The sequence below is a fragment of the Leptonychotes weddellii genome, chromosome 5, assembly GCF_054177405.1.
Source record: "Leptonychotes weddellii isolate Sample4059 chromosome 5, ASM5417740v2, whole genome shotgun sequence".
Lineage (NCBI taxonomy): Eukaryota > Metazoa > Chordata > Mammalia > Carnivora > Phocidae > Leptonychotes > Leptonychotes weddellii.
In genome coordinates this window covers 118,794,459-118,814,777 of record NC_138373.1, presented here as the reverse complement: position 1 = coordinate 118,814,777, position 20,319 = coordinate 118,794,459, and the positions used below count along the sequence as shown (strand labels likewise).

General features: G+C 34.9%; 1 protein-coding gene across 4 annotated transcripts in view; it reads right to left on the bottom strand.

Annotated features, from left to right (window-relative positions):
- Positions 1-120: 120 nt before the first annotated feature.
- Positions 121-20,319, bottom strand: part of TBC1D15 (TBC1 domain family member 15) — an 85,074-nt gene continuing 64,875 nt past the window's right edge. For all 4 annotated transcript variants that reach the window (XM_081822081.1, XM_081822078.1, XM_081822080.1 and 1 more), the window contains 7 exons: positions 16,643-16,759; positions 11,054-11,154; positions 6,882-6,981; positions 6,179-6,276; positions 3,321-3,437; positions 2,724-2,810; positions 121-1,460 (listed from right to left, as the gene is read on the bottom strand). In XM_081822081.1, the coding sequence (XP_081678207.1) occupies positions 1,239-1,460; positions 2,724-2,810; positions 3,321-3,437; positions 6,179-6,276; positions 6,882-6,981; positions 11,054-11,154; positions 16,643-16,759 (842 nt within the window). In that variant the 3' untranslated portion in view covers positions 121-1,238. The remainder of the gene's footprint in view (positions 1,461-2,723; positions 2,811-3,320; positions 3,438-6,178; positions 6,277-6,881; positions 6,982-11,053; positions 11,155-16,642; positions 16,760-20,319) is intronic.

Below are 20,319 nucleotides of genomic sequence, written 5' to 3'. Positions count from 1 at the left end.
TTCCAATGATTGTTTCAATCACATAAAAATAGAAAATGTGCTGGGGGCCATCTTGGATTTTTTTCTTCCAATGAAGAACTAGCAGACTATTTCTAAGTGTAATTTAACTGAAAGCACTACTTCAACTTCAAATTTATTTTAATGATATGTACAGGAGTTAACAAATTACAATTAAAACGGAATCAGTTATGTTAATTCCACATAACTTAAAATCATGCAACACTGCATGGTAAAAACAGCTTCATTCATATACAAAAAAGTATTACTTTGAGACTCGTGATAGTATATTGAAATTTTTGACATAAGCTTTTTGCAAAGAGCATTTTATAAAAATTTAAAGACCTGATTAATCAGTTAATGCATTATTAGGAAAGATAATAAACACATTATTAGTAAAGTGAGATTACAAGCAATTAATTTTAAAATTACACCAGGTACAGGGTTGAATGTAGTCCCATGAAATAAATGTTTGGTTAAGAAAATAGTTTTGAAAAAGATCTCATATTGAAGCTATGTATTACTTTTGTCAAATCAGGTTATATAAATCAATAGTCAAGTTTATTCAGTTAAAGAAAATATGCCTATCCTTTCTTATACTCATAAATAAGTACTTATATAGTTTTTATATACAAGTGAAGAAAACTTCAATGTAAAAAATATACTGCCAATCCACTTATTATGGTTGAAATAGCTCTTTTTATCTACACATTAAATTGCATTGATGAAATACCCAATTTAAATCACATTCAACCAGCATAAATATTTAAGCTGAGTATTGTTGTAAACAATAGAGAAAAACAAATTTTTTATCTCATCACTTGGGTAACACAATCTACTTCTCAGCTTAGCATGCTATAGAAAGGCCCAACATTTAATTTAATCAAATCCAAAACCCACTAAACTTAGAGTAAACAAAGTGAATGTTTTTCAAAGTGCATAATTTCCAACTCTTCCACTTGTAATATTTATCCAATTCCAGTTCATCAGCAAGAAAATAAAATGTACTTGGCTATAAAAATACTAAGGAATGTTATTGAAAAGGAAAGGCTATTTGGTAGAAGTAACTACAAAAATAATTAGTTTAAATCTTTGTAAAGCTTTAATGCAAGAACATCAGTACACTTTCTTTCCATAAACCTTAAAGCATGATCAATACCAAGATTTTAAATTTCCACCTTTCAAGTACTTGAAAAAGGTTGCAACAAAGTGTCTCTTCAAAAATTAAGCAAGAAGAATGATCATGCAGGTGTTAATCTGCTAACATTTGGGGACACTGATATCTGTGTTTGGTCGTCATCTCTGGCTCCACTGGTAGCAAGTACAGGCAAGGAGTCACTCTGAAATGTAGATGTAGGACAACTAGTCATGCCAACATTTTCATCTTCACCCGTGTCTGAATCTGGTGTTGTAACTTCACTGTCCTGAAGTCCCAGGATCTCACAAACTGCTTGTGGCAATTCCTGAATATGCAAAATTAAACACAAAACCATCCTTCACTATACAGGAAAAGTAATCACAAAATAACACTTCTACTTAAGACTACATTGATTCCAGAATCTGAACATTTACTCTAACAGTGTGATTGTTATGTATCTTCTCACACCTTCCTTCTCCACTCCAAATGAAATCCTAACCACTTTTTTCATAACCGGTTCCATGATCTTCTATTCTAAATTAGTCACTCTCCACCCCACCCTACCACTCCCACAAATGTTAAGTTTTCTTTCTTTCCTTTCTTTCTTCTTTTTCTTTCCTTCCTTCCTTCCCCCCTCCCCTCCCTCCCTTTCTTCTTTCCTTTCCTTCTTTTCTTTCTTTAAGATTTTATTTATTTATTTGACAGATAGACACAGTGAGAGAGGGAACACAAGCAGGGGGAGTGGGAGAGGGAGAAACAGGCTTCCCGCTAAGCAGGGAGCCCGATGCAGGGTTCAATCCCAGGACCCTGGGATCATGACCTGAGCCGAAGGCAGACGCTTAACTGTCTGAGCCACCCAGGCACCCCAAACATACGTTTTCTAATATTTAGCGTTTATTTCATTCTACCTGTTATTATAGAATCTTAGGTATTAAATGAGATCTTATTTACAGCATCTTTCTCCCTTAATGCACAAGGTTCCTTTAAGAAAGAAGTGTCTGACATATTTTGAACAGAATAGCTATCAAATAAATGTTTGTAGAAGTGAACCAAAATAAGTTTTTGGAACCATGAACAAATGACACAAAGACCAAATAGGAACTCTCATAAAATACATCAGAAGAATGATTTGGTTTGAATTCAGATCATAATACATCAAATTTGCCTTGTTTTTAGAAAGAACTAAGAGCCTGACTGATTCAGTTGTAAAGACACAGACTAAATACTATTCATTTAATTATTTCTGGTTAGCATCTGTATTTAACATAAGATCCTAGGCTCTATTCAGACTGGATAATACATCAATACTTAAATTCTACAGCCTTGTTAGTTGTTGCAGAGACGTTTTCATTATTTTTGCCATTTTGCTGTCCTACGTTTCTTATCTAGCGTAATTAATTGACTGTTTTCAATTAAGTGCTATAAAATCCATAATGGTAAACAAAATCCTAGCTAATGCTTGGTGCCTGCCTTCAACTTGCTAAAATTGCCATTTATCTTACTTCTACGAAGAAAAATTCTTTCTTGACCTCAACCCACCAAATGCATACAAATAAAAAATCTTACAATTATTTAAAACACTGTATACCTTGCATTTTACCATCTGTAGAGAAATTGCTTCTGCCTTGCATAGTACATCTTCCACATCAATTTTCATGGACAATTCATTGATATGCTAAAATGAATCCATAAAATAAAATGATAATTGAAACTAAAAACACTATTATATTCTACTATATAAACAATTTATTACCAGTTATATTTCCCTGCAGATAAAATCCTTAAAAGTCTTCACATACTACAAGTAAGCAGGAAATTCAATATATCTTTCAGTTTTAAAGTTAAAGAATAATAAGCTTATGGAACATTAAATCCAGCATCTGTCCCAAGTCTACTATCTCAAAGTTATAAGCAAAAGGCAATTATTTTTTTTAGAAAACTAAACTACATAAAAGAGCATTTGCTGAATTTCCTTTTCTTCCTAATTAGCCAGGTAAAAATAACTGGCCAGTATGTAGTCATTGAACTGTCATTCTCAGAGTCAGTTTAGTATTAAGTGTTATTGATACAATTTAAGTTTTATTCAAGGGACTCAATAAAGCTCCAAGGAAATGTTTTGTGTATTGGTACCACCAAACGAAGGAAAGAGCCAAAATATTAAAATCTAAATTAAAGGAATAACTACCTTTAGTATTTCATTAAAGCCATAATGCTTTTCCATTATTTGCTGCTTTTCTGATTCCAGAATAGCACAACAGAGAAGAAGATGGAAATTTTTACATGGCAGTTCAGTCCACATTACCTATAAAAAATAGAACTATTTAGTAAACTATATCAATTCTAAAATATTTTCCTCACAGAAACAATGCTGAACTCTGAATGACTTCTATGCAAAGCAGAAGTTGTCTAGATGGGGTAGACCACTGTTTTTCTAGTTAGGAAATGAGGAGTGGAGAAGTCTTACCTTTACCTACATAGTAACTAATATCAAGTTTAACATTATGTGAATATGATGAATTCCAAATGTGGCCCTTTAGGTAACTACAATAAGCAAATCACTGAGCCTAATTTATATGATAAATGATATTAATTAAGAAACTTACACCCATGAGTTTAAGGTATAAGGTTAGAGGCATTTTCAGTATTTTCCTGACCTTTCAGTTTCTCACTTTTAAATCACCTTCAATCTCTGGAGAAATTAAAAAAAAAAGCTAAATCGTGGATATAAAAGAAAAAAAAATTCAGTTAATAGTGCATGGGATCAAAACTACCCAGAGATAGCTCTACATTATATTACATAACACAGAGTATCCCTGATTGTGACAAAAACTGAATCAACTACCCAAAATTTATATCCAAATGTATAAAACATCTGATCAATAGCTGCACTTCTTAAATAAAGTTAATGACCTCAAATAATAATGTACATAACAATATCTTATCTGGAAAGCGAAAAAGACCCACATAAACAATACTATTAAAGCACACCTGAAATGTTTTTACTTCTTTCATCAAGAGAAAATCAAATTGAATAATTTTCAGACTAAATCCAATTTTTAATTACAATGCAATTAAGCTCAAAATTTTCATTAGAAGTTCAATTTATTTGGTAAACAGATTGAGGATTATTCTAGCTATACAGTAATAATATTCTCAATTCATCCTTTAAAAAAGAAGTTGAGATACTTATTCAACCAAACTGATAAACTTTAAACTGTGATTCCATACAGAGAACAAAATGGTGGTTGTCAAAGGGAAATGGGAAGGTGGGCAAAACTGAAGGGGATTAAGAGGTACAAAATCCCAGTTATAAAATAAACAAGTCATGGGCATGTAAAATACAACACAGGGAATGTGGTCAATAGTATTGTCATAACTTTGTATGGTGATAGATGGTAACTACATGGAGAGCATTTCATGATGTATATAAATGCTGAAGCACTATGTTGTATATCAAACTAATAATACTATATGTCAACTATACTCCAATTTATAAATAAATAAATTCTTTTAAAAAAATACAATGTTGTCAGCAACATATTTAATGGAAAATCAGGATGTGATAATTATTGTGCTTTTTTGCTTAATTATTAAACCACTAAGATTAAATTTTATAATGACCCCCCCAAAATTAATTAATCACATTAAATGAAATAGAATTCCAGCTCAAGAACATATGAGTTTTACTTCTAATTTCAAACAGAAGAAATCATCCCACAGGAAGCAATGATCCTTCAATTAGCACATCACCTTCCCTAATGGTAGCATGGTCACCAGAAGTGTAGGAACCAATTTCCAGCTGTAAAAGCCTCAGAGGACACATGGGTTCCACTATATATGTCTATTTATTATCCAAATGGATTATTCCCCCCTTCCTTCCTTGGGAGAATTTCTGTAACCCCTTGCCTTTATAAAGATAAGGTAGCAATCAGCAATTACACCAACATTCTCTTTTAAAAGCATACTGATCTGTTAACAATTAACATATTTTAGAAGAAAACAGTAATTTTCTGCTTTAATCAAGTTACCCTGGGTCCAAAATGAATAAAAGGATATACATTCATGAATATCCTCTAGAGTTGGGGACAGGGAAATGGGACTTGGGGTGGAGATATATCTTTAATTCTTTTTCTTGGAAAAAAGAAAAACTAGAAGTAAATATGGCAAAATGTTTACATATGTTAAATATGGATGGTGGGATGTTTGTTTGTTTTTTTAATCCACAATTATGTTCCATCTCCTCAACCCCAAGTAATTAGCTAAGGTAATCAGGTCAGAGTCCAAGCTGACTACAAGTGATTAAATGTGGCCTTTCCTATCTTTGGTGTGCCCATTCTGAAAAATAATCATCTCTCACCTCTTCTTGGGAGTAATCTGGCAAAATCTATCAACAGACTTAAAAACTGACTAGTCTTTGATTCAGAGGTATCTAGAAATTTATTCTAAGGACATATTCAGAGGTATACATGAAAATTGGAATATTAAGATACTTGCCTTAGTGTTAAATATGATGTTCATTGCAACATTGTTGGTGCAAACAAGCAAAATATCAGAAACTAATTAAATGGTTATATATTCACAAGATGTTTGCTGTATTATTCTTAGTCTTTTTCTCTGCCTTAAAGTTCTTTAAAAAAGCAAAACACAAATCAGCTCCCTCCCAATACTTCAGACTACAAAGTGCCATCTCACCTGACTGTGTGTCAAAACTTCCTTGAACTCTATACAAATCTATACCAGAATGTGGAAGAACCTCACATAAAGTCAAGCCTCCCAAGGAAAGAAAACAATTATGAATCATCTAGAAAAGTGGTTCTAGGAAACCCAGTGGTCCCAAATCACATGAGGATTGAGATTTATAAAAAATGCTCCAAAGACCAAATATTCAAGATCATTAAGTAAAGACCATAAAACCATCAGAATTTCATAACATACATGCTTTAGAAATTTCAGTTAGGCTATTATAATCCATTTATACTCTACAGAATAAAGTGTTTCTTTCCATAATAAATATTACATTTGTATAACAATTTAAGAACTTACCTCCCATAATCGAAGAATATCTAGAAAACTAAATTCCCTTTTAAATCTAATTAAAAGCCATCTGAAGCAAAAATAAAGGTATCCAGAGTCCTGAGATTCTATACAAAATGGAAAAAAAAACACATATATATGGCTTACTCTTATGCTAATTATCTCAGAATACAGTAACCTATTTCAAACTCAAATTTTTCCATGCAGCTTAAGCTACTAGAAGTCCTAGAAATTTAATTGCCTTCTACTAATTCAAGGAAACAATTCAAATTTGTTTAAAAGAAAACCATAAAAAAACAACAAATAATTCATTTTATGAATAAACTGTCTTAAGGCATTATACAAAGAAAGTTTCGTCCCACACTTTTATTCCTCAAAGGAACTCAGGCAATAGTGATAAGGGTATATGTATCTTTAAGACAGTTCTTTCCATTTTTTCTCTCTGTATATATTACCCTACAATTTGTTGGGTATATAATTTTTTTTTTTTAAAGATTTTATTTATTTATTTGACAGAGAGAGACACAGCGAGAGAGGGAACACAAGCAGGGGGAGTGGGAGAGGGAGAAGCAGGCTTCCCGCTGAGCAGGGAGCCTGATGCGGGGCTCGATCCCAGGACCCTGGGATCATGACCTGAGCCGAAGGCAGACGCTCAACGACTGAGCCACCCAGGCGCCTCTGTTGGGTATATAATTTGATTCACTAAACTTACCTAAGTAACTGCAAAATCCACTATCCAACAATCGAAGTAAGGTACTTAGTTGAATTAGCTGGGTCTTCATACCTTGCATTTGTTCTTCAAAATTTTGATGCTTTAAAGGGAAATAAATGTCACCACATAAATAATACTTAATAAATATTTTACATTACAAAATCACTGATAACCAAACCATGAGTTTAAGGACAAATGCTGGACTTATACCACACTGGTTATATTCTTAAAAATCACAACAAATTAAATTAAAAAGCTAAAGCAACATTAAAAAGGAGGGAAAGAGAATCCTTGGTCTCAAACTAAGGATTATTTTTTTCCTCTATTCATTTCACTTAAGAATGCAGAGCTATAGACTGATACACTGATTTCTTACATGAAATAAGGAAGTTGGTGAAAGAAACACACATCTGGGCAATAAACTTTTACTAAATCACTTCCATTGTTAAATATTTCTTCAAATTGTCATATAAAATAAATTTTAGCTGTAACATATATCTTATTTTGAAGAACTAATTTTAATTATTTCTTAAATTTGATGACATTAGGGAATCTATGAAGTCAAAACCATTTTCATGACAATTCTAAAATACTATATGCATTTTGCACTTTAAATTCTCCCACAATGGTAAAGGCTGTATGAGGAGTGCTATCGCAGTAGACTGAATACAGGGGCAGATATGAAAATCCAGCTGTCTTCCATTAAACTAGACATCAAAGAAAATGGAAAATGGAAAACAATCCCTCTTCTCAGTAAATTGTTTCTGTTTTGGAAAAGTTACTTTTCATTAAAAGATAGTATTATGTATATTAAAGTATAAAAGGTTTATTGTTATTTTTAAATAACTAATAAATGTTCATACACTTCTCAGTATTAATTTTTCATATAGATAAACATCAAAAGATATAACCTACATAAACAAATGTTCTCAGAGTCCTCAATATCTAAGAGTGTGAAGGGGTCCTGAGATCACAAAGTATGACAAAAGCTATGGTTTATATAATTTTAAATACTCTGCAAAGTTGAGCAGACTCCCTACCAAAACTTTAGTCAAGGGTTGTGAGATGGGTGGGGAGACCAAAATAATGTAAAGTCTCCTTAGATCATTCCAATCCCTTTTATCCATGTGCCCCAACCCCTCTATGGTAACCTACTGTGCTAATGCTTATAAAAAGCCTAAAGACAACATCTCTTCCCTCAAACTTCTATTTAAGTTTTGGAGACAAAGCATCATTCTTGGTAAAAATAAAGTAAAATAACATTTTTAAAGCTACTGATTCTCAAATAACTGATTTCTTGGGGCGCCTGGGTGGCTTAGTCGATTAAGCATCTGACTCTTGATTTCGGCTCAGGTCATGGTCTCAGGGTCATGGGATCCAGCCCTGCACAGCGGGGCGTATGCTTGAGATTTGCTTTCCCTCTCCCTCTGCCCCTCCCCCTGCACACTCTCTCTCTAAAATAAATAAACAAATCTTTAAAAAAAACCTGATTTCTCCTTTATGCCTTAAAGAACTAGTTTACTAGACTGACACAAGCCTTTGGGATATTGTTTCTTCACATTTACCACATAGACCTGTAAGGGAAAGACAGAATCAACTCTTTGATTAACACCATCATTTTTATTATGACAGCCAAAGGTTAGAGTTGGTTTGGGAGTACCAACATGGCACGATCTGCTATAAAAAGAAGCACTCCCAAAATGACAGCTACTTTGGAAAAGTAGCTACTCTGGGAGAGGGGAAAATGAGATCAACAATGGATATACAAATGGCTTCAACTGTATTTGTAAAATAAATACATGTGTGCATACAAATACATACGTATGTGTGCATGTAACACATATATATGTATATAGAGAGATATATACATATATGTATATATCTATCTTAATATCTGTGTATATATACACATGCATATATATGTATATACACACACATATATAGGGGAGGGAGGTGAGGAGAAGGAAGGGAAGAACTAAATTACATGGTGAAATGAATAGTGGGTATAAGAAAGTTCAGTAGATCATTTTTCTAATCGTTCCATAATATTTCTGTAATAGACACATAGCCTATGCCTACACCTACATTAGATATGAGTAAATATAAAAAAAGTAAATCTATGGACATTAGATTCAGTCATCACAAAAGAAATAAAAACTTACATGAAATAGAGCTGTGAAACAAAAAGGAGTCAAATAGCAGTATAGATTAAAGGACACCAAGCCAATAGCAATGCAGTAAAAAATAATCATGCAGATTATTTTGATTGCAAAATATTGCCCTTTTATTCAAATCGAAAAAAAAATGTGAGTAGACAATATATTGAGATTTTTTTAGAATAAAGACTAGAAAAATCCCCAGACTGTCCTCAATGGAAAAGGCAAACACAGAGAACATTTACAATGAAAAAGAAGAAAGAATTTGAACCTTCATACACAAAAATGACAAACAGACTGTAAAGTGTATATTACAAATGTTCAGAAAAGTCTTTACATATGAGACCTAAATACATGCACAAGTATGTATGTACATATGCATGTAGGTGTACGTACATGGCATCATAAGCCAATTTTTTTAACATGCCAATACTGGCTCAATTTTATGAAAGTTATTATTGTAAAAATCTAAATGCAGTATGTTCATGTTAATTTTTTTGGAATACTTACTATAAGTAAAGGTCTAAACTAAGCACTGGGGAAATATTCATGTGTTTATTCTACAAAAATCTGTTGCACAAAAACCTCATGTTGGCATTAGGAAAATTCTGGAAGCACACCGGAAAACTAGTTAAACAAAGACATGACCTATCAAGGAACATACTAGCTCTAGTGAAAAGAGGATAAACAACAAAAACACAAGAAAGGCAGACAACAGTTTTTATACAATTAGTATCAGTTGTACAGACCTTTATAACAAATGCCTCAGGTTTCTAGAGCACTTGGGAATAATTGGAACTAAGAAGGCAGGTAAAATCAATCAATCAAAAGGTAAGGAAGACAAACTATGATATTAGCAGATTACTGCAATTAATAATCTTTCCAAATAATCTAAAACATTAATTCATGTTCATGACTATGTACTCTGAATACTTATTAACAGTAAAAGATATTTTTAAACTTATCAAATCTTATCAAATATGCATTTGGAAAAGAAGTAGGAGAAGTGAGGATGAGTTGGAACCATGGATATAAGAGACTTGAAGAAATAGATAAAAGTGGGAAAAACTAGGGGGGAAAAGAAAAATTGGCAAGCAAGAGAAGAACAGAAGTATGGAAAAAAGAGAAGGGTACTTCTTCTAAACTCCACATTTATATCCCAGAAAATGAATTAAACCCTGTATTACAGGGAAACGTTGCATATGATTACATATTCAAAATCTTTATCCCCTTGCAGTGAATACCCAACATCAAAGTCCAGCATCAAGTATATTAGTTTTTCTCTGAAACAGTACAGTGACCTATGTATTCAGGTCTTTGGATTTCATATGCCTTTATCTACTCTTAGCCCTCTGCTGTTTTTTTCTTTCTAACAGATTACTTGAGAAGACTATTCTATTTTGTTCCTCTGTTAATACTCTGTGCTATTGTCCCAGAATTCTGTCTCCAAGCTATTATCAATAGATAAAATGTTCTTTGTAATAATATGTATATATAAACATAGTTCAACTCTAATAATCACATGCTACTGAGAAAATAACAATGAATTACTAAGAAAGTGTCACTGTTACAAATAGTTCAAACAGATTCAGAAGAAAAATCAGTTACTATAATGACAAAATCCAAAATGTTCACAAAAAGTAAGGATATTACTTGGCATGACTAAGCTTTATCTCCAAAGAAGATATGAAAGTTCAACTACTTCATAAGCACTGAATTCATCTATTCCATCAATATTCTATGACTCACAGCTCTTCTGCAGAACACAAGCATTTACTGATATTAAATCCTGATTATTCCTGTGCCACAGGCACTTACTATCTACATTTTGTATTAAAAATAATGTCCATATTTTCAAGCCCCTTGAAAAGGCTATTTAAAAAAGAAACAAACAAACAACATGGAGCAATTTTAAGTTCCACCATAATTGTCTAAATACAAACACCAATCTTATAAGATTATACAACTAAAATTTTCAAAATTAGTTTGATTAAAGGAAGGAGCCCCTGTTCTTACCATTTGGTCCATATAGGAGGCAAAGCACCAAAAGGCATCCACTTCATTTTCCATCACATATAAAAGAGGGGAAAGTAAGTCACTCATTCCCTGAACATACCCTAAGAATAGGAAAAAAAAAAAAAAAAATCATGTCTCTGAAAACCTAAGCTTTATGTATCCGTCTGTGCATATCACCACGATTTCACTTAAAATTTCATCTTTTCTTTGCTTTCAGAAACTGGTAGATAATGACGTTTACCAAGAAAAGAAAATAAACGAGGAGGAAGTCTAGCAATCAGTAAGAAAAAGGAATTGTTTTAGACTGAAATGTCAAGCAGATAGACAGCTGCTATTATGTGTCTTAGCGTAGATATCATTACCAAGAGAGGGTAGTATTATTAAAAAATAATATGCAAAATTTTTATGATAAAGAGGAGGGATAAAAAGAAAACCCAGAGGAACATCAAAGGTAAGAGTATATACTCAAAGGACATTTGAGAAGGAGTAGTCAGAAGTAAGAAGGGGGGAAAAAAATCAAGGGAGAAAATTGTCATAAAAGTCAAGGGGAAAAAAATTTCAGGACCCAAACAGCCAACAGCACCTAACTGCCATGAACAAGCCAAATAAAATAAGAATGAAAAAGGGTCCAACTGCTTTAGCCACCAGATCATTGGTAATCTAAACCAAAAGAAGTCATAACAAAATTATGTACTTCTTTTAAGTACTCCTATCTATGTTCTTCTTGCCTCTCTTTTCTTGTTACTCTATGCACAACTAATGCTAGCAACTGGGTTTAATCCAATTAATACTCTTTAACTGAAAATACCACTCTAACCACCTTTCTCTTGATGCTGCTATAATTTCTCAGTCATGACAATTATAGCCTATGATTAAAAAGAAAAACCGGAAAATTAAAGAATCAGGCCCCTCACTTAAACAAAAAGTATTGTTTGCTTTCCACCTGAATATGTCAAGCTTCTTATTTTTTAGTTCCACCTTATGAAACTCAATTTTCTTAACTGTTTAACAATTGATTTCAGATTTAAGACCAACATTTTTGAATGAACAAAGGGGCAAAAGTTCAAACTATGCCTTCTTGCATACATATTATCATTCAACTTTGGTAACTTTTATACATGTGTTAAAGTTACATAGAAGTTTTTTTTTTTTTCCAAGGTAGCTTGAAGTCATGGAAAATACAGTCTTTCATGTGTAAGTCCAAAGCTTACATTCTTATCATTCACAAAAATCAATGTGCACTGAAGCCATTAAAAGAGTATATATTTTAAAGGGGAAGACGATATTTCTGCTAGAAATGATATGCCTCTGAAAACCACGATTCTACATCTCTCTTCCTATTTTGGAATAAAACTTTAACAAATGACCTCAGAAAGCATGTAGGCCAGTCTCTTGAGAAACCTCAGATTAGAGGTATAACACAGAGACAATTCAGATCACCTCAGGATCTCCCTACAAATAAAAGTTTCTCTCTATCTGTTCTGAGCCTCTGCCCCATCATCTACTGCTGTGTTCCTATCAACCTATGTCTACATGACACCCTGTGGAAAAGTATGGCTCTACTCACATTAACACGAAAGAACACTTGGGTTGCCATGGTGGGTATCCAATTATTACAGTACCAGGGATAACATTTGGAGACAAGTGCCAGAAAAAAATGGCATATGACATGATATCTAAATGTAATATTTCTACAAACAGACTTTTTTAAAAACCATGCACACTTGTGATGATTAGTTTTATTTGTCAACTTGAGTAGGCCTCAGGATGCTCAAAGCCTGATAAAGCATTATTTCTGTGAGTGGCCTGAAGGTGTTTCTAGAAGAGATTAGCATTTGAATTGATGAACTGATGAAAGTAGATGGCTCTCCCCAGACTGGGCACCACCCAGTCCATGGAGGGCTTGAACAGAATAAAAAGATGGAGGAAGGTTGAATGTGCTCTCTGCCTGGCTTTCTGAACCGAGACACTGATCTTCTTCTGCCTTTAGAGCTCATGGTTCTCATGCCTACAGACCTGAACTGGCATCTACACCACTGGCTCTCCTGCTCTCAGGCTTTCCTGGGTCTCCAACTTGGAGACAACAGATTGTGAGACTTCTCATTCTCAGTCTCCATAAACGCGTGAGCCAACACCTTAAAAGAATCTTTTTCTTTCTCTGTGTATCCATGTTAAAATATATAAAATATATATATATAAACAGAAATAAAAATATATAAACATACATAACCTTAATGGTTCTGTTCCCCTGGAGAACACTGACTAATAAAAAACACTTTTAAGAAAAGAATAGGGGCGCCTGGGTGGCTCAGTCAGTTAAGTGTCTGCCTTCAGCTCAGGTCATGATCTCAGGGTCCTAGGATGGAGCCCCACATTGGGCTCCCTGCTCAGCGGGGAGTCGGCTTCTCCCTCTCCCTCTGTGATCTGTCTCACTCTCTCTCTCTCTCAAATATATAAATAAAATCCTTAAAAAAAGAATAAATAGGTTGGAAGGAAGACTAAATTGTTACCAGCACTTTTCTACATGACACTGACACAGTGAAAGCAATGACAAATATAAAGCATGAAAGAAATTTGATCTGAATTCAACAAACTGCAAACGAGTACTACTTTACTGGGTCTGACTGCATATAATCTATAATAAAAATATTTCAAAGTGTGCTATTCAAAAGATTTACAAAGCACCTTTCGTCTGGAAAAAAAGTGCTTTATTATAAAGTTATAATGAATAAAAATTTCTAAGAAACTAATTTAATTATTTAAGTCTTCAGCTTTCACATAGGATCACTACCATATTTCTTATACAAGTCTTAGCTGAAGTAAGTCAAATTAATCTTCATACTCTAGTTGCTTTTAATCTTATTTTATACATGATGTTCTTTGGGGTATGTCATGAGTTGTGGGGGTGGAATTAATGTACAAATTCCTTTTAATTAAAGAAAGATTAAAGCTGTTTAAATTAGCATTCGGTGACACTAAGATCCTGCAGCAGTGCTGACTGATGCACATCTTAATCAGCACTACTACAATTTCTCAAGTAGTTCCCTAAAATTATTTTCATAGCAAGTTTGTTTCAGGGGGGAGGTATGAGAAATGAACTCCTTATCATCCTAGTGTACACTTTCTTCCACTGAAAAGAAAAATTTCACCTACATCTAGGTCAATTTCCAGGTTAACTGAAGCTTAGCCCTTAGAGTATCAAATAAAAAACAGTAATCTTAGGAGTTGGATATCATTTTTTTTTAAATTAGACACTCTCTGCCTTCTTACATACAGTATTTTGGGTATAATTTAATGTTTTATTGGTTATTTAGGATCATTATTATGTACATACACCACTTAAAAAGATTATTTCCCATAGAAACATCCTAAGTGTAAAGTCTTTGCACTAACTAAAAATTATTCTTCCTTGAGTTCTTCTTTCTGCTTTTGGTAATTTCTGTCTCCTTCCTCACTATTAATGAGATTGTATTCAATGTAAATATATCTATACCTCATCTATATGGGCTTTGAAGCCAAACAACTCAATATGATATAGAATTACCTACAAGAGTAAATTTACAGCCCAGGTTACTTTGCCATGATAAAAGACAAGAAATGTGGTGCACTGCTTTATGAAAACTACCTTGGCTCCTCACAAGGCCAGAGTTCAGGAACCTTGGCTTATGATTCAGATAACCTAAGTATTTGACTAGAAAGAATGAGGGATTAATATGGACAAATGAAGATAGCAATTTACCCAGTTAGTGGTCTGGGACTATGCCCTGAAAAAACTAGCATTTAGGAACTCCAAAAAATATGCATGAATTCCTATCTCAAAATTATCACCTGAGAGTACAAGACAATGCCTCTTGTTCCCTAAGACAATGGTCCTAGTCCCTGTAGTAAAATGGCAATGGGTCAGCGTGGCGGATGTGTAGAGGTAAAAATGCCAGCCTGAAATAAAGACCTGGGTCTCTACCCCAGTCCAATATTTACTACTTGTGCAACCTTGAGTCACTCTCTAAAACAATAAAACCTCACTCATAAAATTGGGATTATTTCCCCACTTCGTCAAAAGGCTGCTATTAGTAATGAGTCAAAATCAAGTATGACAGCGCTTTAACCTGTTTTCTTTTTCTTTTCTTTTTTTTTTTTAAGATTTTATTTATTTATTTGACAGAGAAAGAGACAGCAAGAGAGGGAACACAAGCAGGGGGAGTGGGAGAGGGAGAAGCAGGCTTCCCGCAGGGCAGGGAGCCCGATGCGGGGCTCAATCCCAGGACCCTGGGACCATGACCGGAGCCGAAAGCAGACGCTTAATGACTGAGCCACCCAGATGCCCCTAACCTATTTTCAATGATCCAATTTGAGGTGTGATAGATAGGACTGGCTAAATTTTACATTTTAAAGAGAGATCTGTGGTTTTCAATTTACTGTCACCAAAGAGGCTGATGCCTCAAGATCCACAAAAGAGTTTATATCTTCCCCCTAACATACAAAAGAGGAGGAATTCACAAAGATACAAATGGTGAGGAAAATGTACCATAATTCAAGGTTCATTTAGGTTTAATATGCTAAATATCCAATTACCTTCTCCAAAAGCTGTCTCAAGCTCTATTAAAATAATCTGGAAAACACCTATTTCCATTATTCTCTACTTGGGAATCACTCACATGGTAGATAACTCAGAAACTTTTCCATTCCTTATACTTACTTAAAGGCTGATGCACAGAGAATTTCCTTTAAAGAAACAGCTTGAGTTCCCTTACCCCTTAAAATATTAATTCCTTATATTTTCTACCCCTTAAATCTTCATGCAATCCACTACTGCCCCTACCAGCCCGTCTTGCTATCCCATTTTGGTAGGAAACACACTTACCAAGAAAAAAGAGTAAAGTTCTACATGGCCTAGATAATATTTATCTGCATGGCTTGTCCAAGATATCATCATATCAGTATTTTCCTTCACAAGGGAGGAAAGCATTTAAAACAAAGTTTCCCAAACTTTCTCAGTTCAGACTCCATAATGTCTTAGTAATTTTTTCTAAGGCACCCCTAGGCTCAAAGAAATAAACTAACATTTCCATTTATTAAGTACTTAGATCCAAACAATTTAGCAACTATTTATGTCCTATGAACGTAGCACATGTTGGGCACTGCACTACTTCTCAAATTTTGGAATCCAACTGGATACCACCATCCTCATTTCCTGTCCCTCATCTATTTTCACACAGTACTTGCTTATCACGACAAAGCCAAAAGCCCTGCTTTGCAAAACTATAACTTCATCAGGAGGAATTTGGAGATCTAATGTTGAAACTCTGAACTACTTCAGCGAGGACTCAGAGCAGTATCCTTACAGATGTCACTATCTTTTCTCAAAAACTTAAAATATCCCACATTGCCCCACAAGTATGCTGTGGCAAGCCAGTGCTCTTCAGTGCACAATCGGGGAATCACAGCCTTCCAAGTTTCCAGTCCAACAGAACAATCCCTATAGAAACTAGCCCACAGAGCTGTTACGTATGCCTAACAGGTTAATAAATTTAAATTCTAAAATAAATATATATAAATCTTTTAAAATTAGCATATTAGAAGAGAACTTACCTAAGTCAAAATCATACATACAATAGGTCATCAAAATATCATGAAGCAAAATCAACCCTGGATTATCTTGGCCTTCATAAAACTTGTTTGTTCGATCTGTTCTGTTAACATCTTTTTCTGAGGAGGAAAATCATCATATATTTGAAAACTTTTCAAAAAAATTCATCAAATTCCATTTCAGATATGCAATAAAGTAAGATTTTAGAATATTTTTCAAAAATCAGTCCACTTCCTCATGGGTATATTTTCAAATATTTTTCAATTCTTATCTAAACATAGAAGTTTTTCAATAGTAGAAAACACTTTTAATTAATTTAAAGCAATGCCAATAATTCACATTAGTTAGCAATAAAAATGCTAGTCATGAATGCATGTGATAGGCAGTATTACTTGAAAATAGTAATAAAAAAAAGCTACTATACAATCAAGTGTAATCAAAGAGATTTGTTTCATTCACATTTGCTTCATTCATTATCAACTTCTTTGTCATGTCCACAGTCATCTTCGGGACAAATAACTTCCTTATTCTCATACATAAATTATTCAGTTTACATATTAGTATAAACAATTTATTTTAATTTTGAAAAAATGAAAACCCACATTGTGCTAGGAATGATTTCATGATATTAAAAACAGGTTTGGAAACATCACCATGAGTGTATCCCAAGTTGTACTGACAATTCAATTCACAAACACTAATACCTATTAAATGCAGCAATTTATTGTGGAAGGCTTTACAACTAAAAAGGTATTCCCCAAATGAATCCCTCAGTAAATGAGGAAGAAATAATTTAAAGAAACTCAAAAGTGTTTAATCTACTCTATAATCAATTCTGTTTAAAAGTTATAACTGACCTCTCCCCCCCACTTTAAAATGAATAAATTGAAAACATTCTCAATACAGGTACTCCTGCTTTTCAAAAGTTTGCATTACACCACTTTATCTTTACAAAAGACCTACACTAGAACCTGTTTTCATTAACCAAAAGAAATCCAAAGACTTTCACTTTTACAAAAAAACGACAAAAAGTGAAAAGAGCATTCCGGGTTTGTTTTGCACTGAACGGTTACAGAGCCAGCACTCGCCCTGGGCAGCTAAAGGTGCCCCACCATGCTCCTTCCCCAGGACCTACACTCACACTCCTTCCCCAGGACCTATACTCAACATCTCAGCATCAAGCCACCACAGCTTTGAACCGTGTCTGGGGCATCTGTGCTGTATTTTGATTGATTTTGTGTATCTGTTAGCAAAAAGCCTAAAAGAGGTTATTTTTTGAGTCTGGGAATGCTTAAAAAATCTTCCGTATAAGTTAATAGTAATTATTTCTTTGCTTTACACCATTCAGACTTACAAAAGGTCTCATAGGAACACTCTACTTTCAGATAGCAGGGTAAGCCTGTACTTGTTTAGAGATGGGGAGGTATTTTACAACAGAGAAGAATCTAACAATAGAAAATGACATGAGTTTAGATTCTGTAAGGGCATTTAAAAGAAAATATGAGAACAATACTATAGCTTTCTATTAAAATACACTATATTGGAGGAGCAAGATGGCGGAGGAGTAGGAGACCTAAATTTTGTCCGTCCCAGGAATTCAGCTAGGTAGGGATCAAACCATTCTGAACACCTACGAACTCAACAAGAGCTCGAAGAAAAGAATAGCAACAACTCTCCGAACAGAAAAGCGACCACTTTCTGGAAGGTAGGACGTGCGGAGAAGTGAATCCAAGGCGATATTCGGGAGGATAGACGGCGGGGGAGGGGGCCTCCGTCAGCCAATAGCAGCAAGTGATAGAGCCGCAGAGCACAAAATTGGAACTTTTATAAGTCAGCTCTGCTGAGGGACATCGCTCCAGTGGCTAAGCGGGGGGTGGAACCCTCGTGGGACAGTGTGATCTCAGGACCCTCGGGGTCACAGTAAGACCGGGGTGCCTGAGTGCGGCAGAGCTCCCAGGTGTCGGAGCCGGGAAGCCGGCTGCAGAGATGGAGCCGAGGCGCGGACTCTCAGCTCGGGTTTGCCATAAACCGTGACCCATGGCATAGTCGGGCCACTGCTCCTCCAGCAGGGACCCAACAAGTGGCAGATCCAGGGAGACTCCCCTTCCTCCCCTGGGAGGAGCAGCGCGGGAGCACACCGCAGGGATCTGCCGGGTTTGGAGACTCCACACGGGGTCGTGTGCCAGAGATAGAAACGCTTGGTCACAGGCTGGGTGAGCACGGAGTGCAGCCGGAGACGGGGGAGACGGGAGTGACTGACTGCTTTTCTCTGGGGGTGCAGTGAAGAGCGGGGCCCTGAGTTCTCGGCTCCTCCAGGGTGGAGATTGGGAGGCCGCCATTTTCACTCTCGTCCTCCAAAGCTGTACGGAAAGCTTGCAGGGAACAAAAGCTCCCGAGAGCAAACCCGAGCAGATTACTTAGCCCAGACTGGGCAAGGGTGGGGCAATTCCGCCTCCGGCAAAGACATTTGGGGACCACGGCAACAGGCCCCTCCCCCAGAAGATCAGCAAGAACAGCCGCCAAGACCAAGCTTATGGATCAATGAGAACAGAAAAACGCCAGCACTAGGGGAATACTGCACGTAGAATTCACGGCTTTTTCCCCCTGATTCTTTAGTCTTTCAAAGTTAATTTTTTTAATTCCTTTTTTTTTCTTTTGAATTCTTCTTTTTCCCTTTTTCAACCAATATCTTATAATCCCTTTTTTAAAAATCTTTTTTAGTTTTCATTTTTAGAGTCATATTCTATCCCTTCATAGTAGTTAACCTTATTTTGGTATATATATAAGTTGTTCTCTCTTTAAAATTTTGGGATACAGTTTCTTCTAACAAACCAAAATATACCCTAAATCTCTAGTGTATGGCTTTGTTCTAGTCTCCTGCCTGATCACATTCTCTCCCTTTTTTTCCTCTTCTTTTTTTCAATCTTCTTATCAATTCCTTTCATACAATCTTTTACAATTTTCATCTTTACAGTCATATTCCATCCCTTCATCGTATTTACCCTTATTTTTGTATATATGTAAGTTTTCCTTTCTTTAAAATTTTGGGAGGCACTTTCTTCAAACAGACCAAAATACGCCCAAAATCTAGTGTGTGGCACTGATCTATGCACCAGCCTGATCATATTTGATCATATTCTATTTTTCTTAATCTTTTCCTTTTTTTTTTTTTTTCCTTTTTTTCTTTCTTTCCCTTTCTTTTCCCCCGGTTTCAGGTCTGAGTTGTTTAGTGTATATTTTTCTGGGGTCGTTGTTACCCCATTAGCATTTTGTTCTCTCATTCATCTATTGTCCTCTGGACAAAATGACAAGATGGAAAAAATCACCTCAAAAAAAAGAACAAGAGGCAGTACCGACTGCCAGGAACCTAATCAATACGGACATTAGTAAGATGTCAGAACTAGAGTTCAGAATGACGATTTTAAAGATACTAGCTGGGCTTGAAAAAAGCATGGAAGATATTAGAGAAAACCTCTCTAGGGAAGTAAAAGAACTAAAATCTAACCAAGTTGAAATCAAAAAGGCTATTAATGAGGTGCAATCAAAAATGGAGGCTCTAAATGCTAGGATAAATGAGGCAGAAGAGAGAATTAGTGATATAGAAGACCAAATGATGGAAAATAAAAAAGCTGAGAAAAAGAGAGATAAACAACTACTGGATCATGAGGGCAGAATTCGA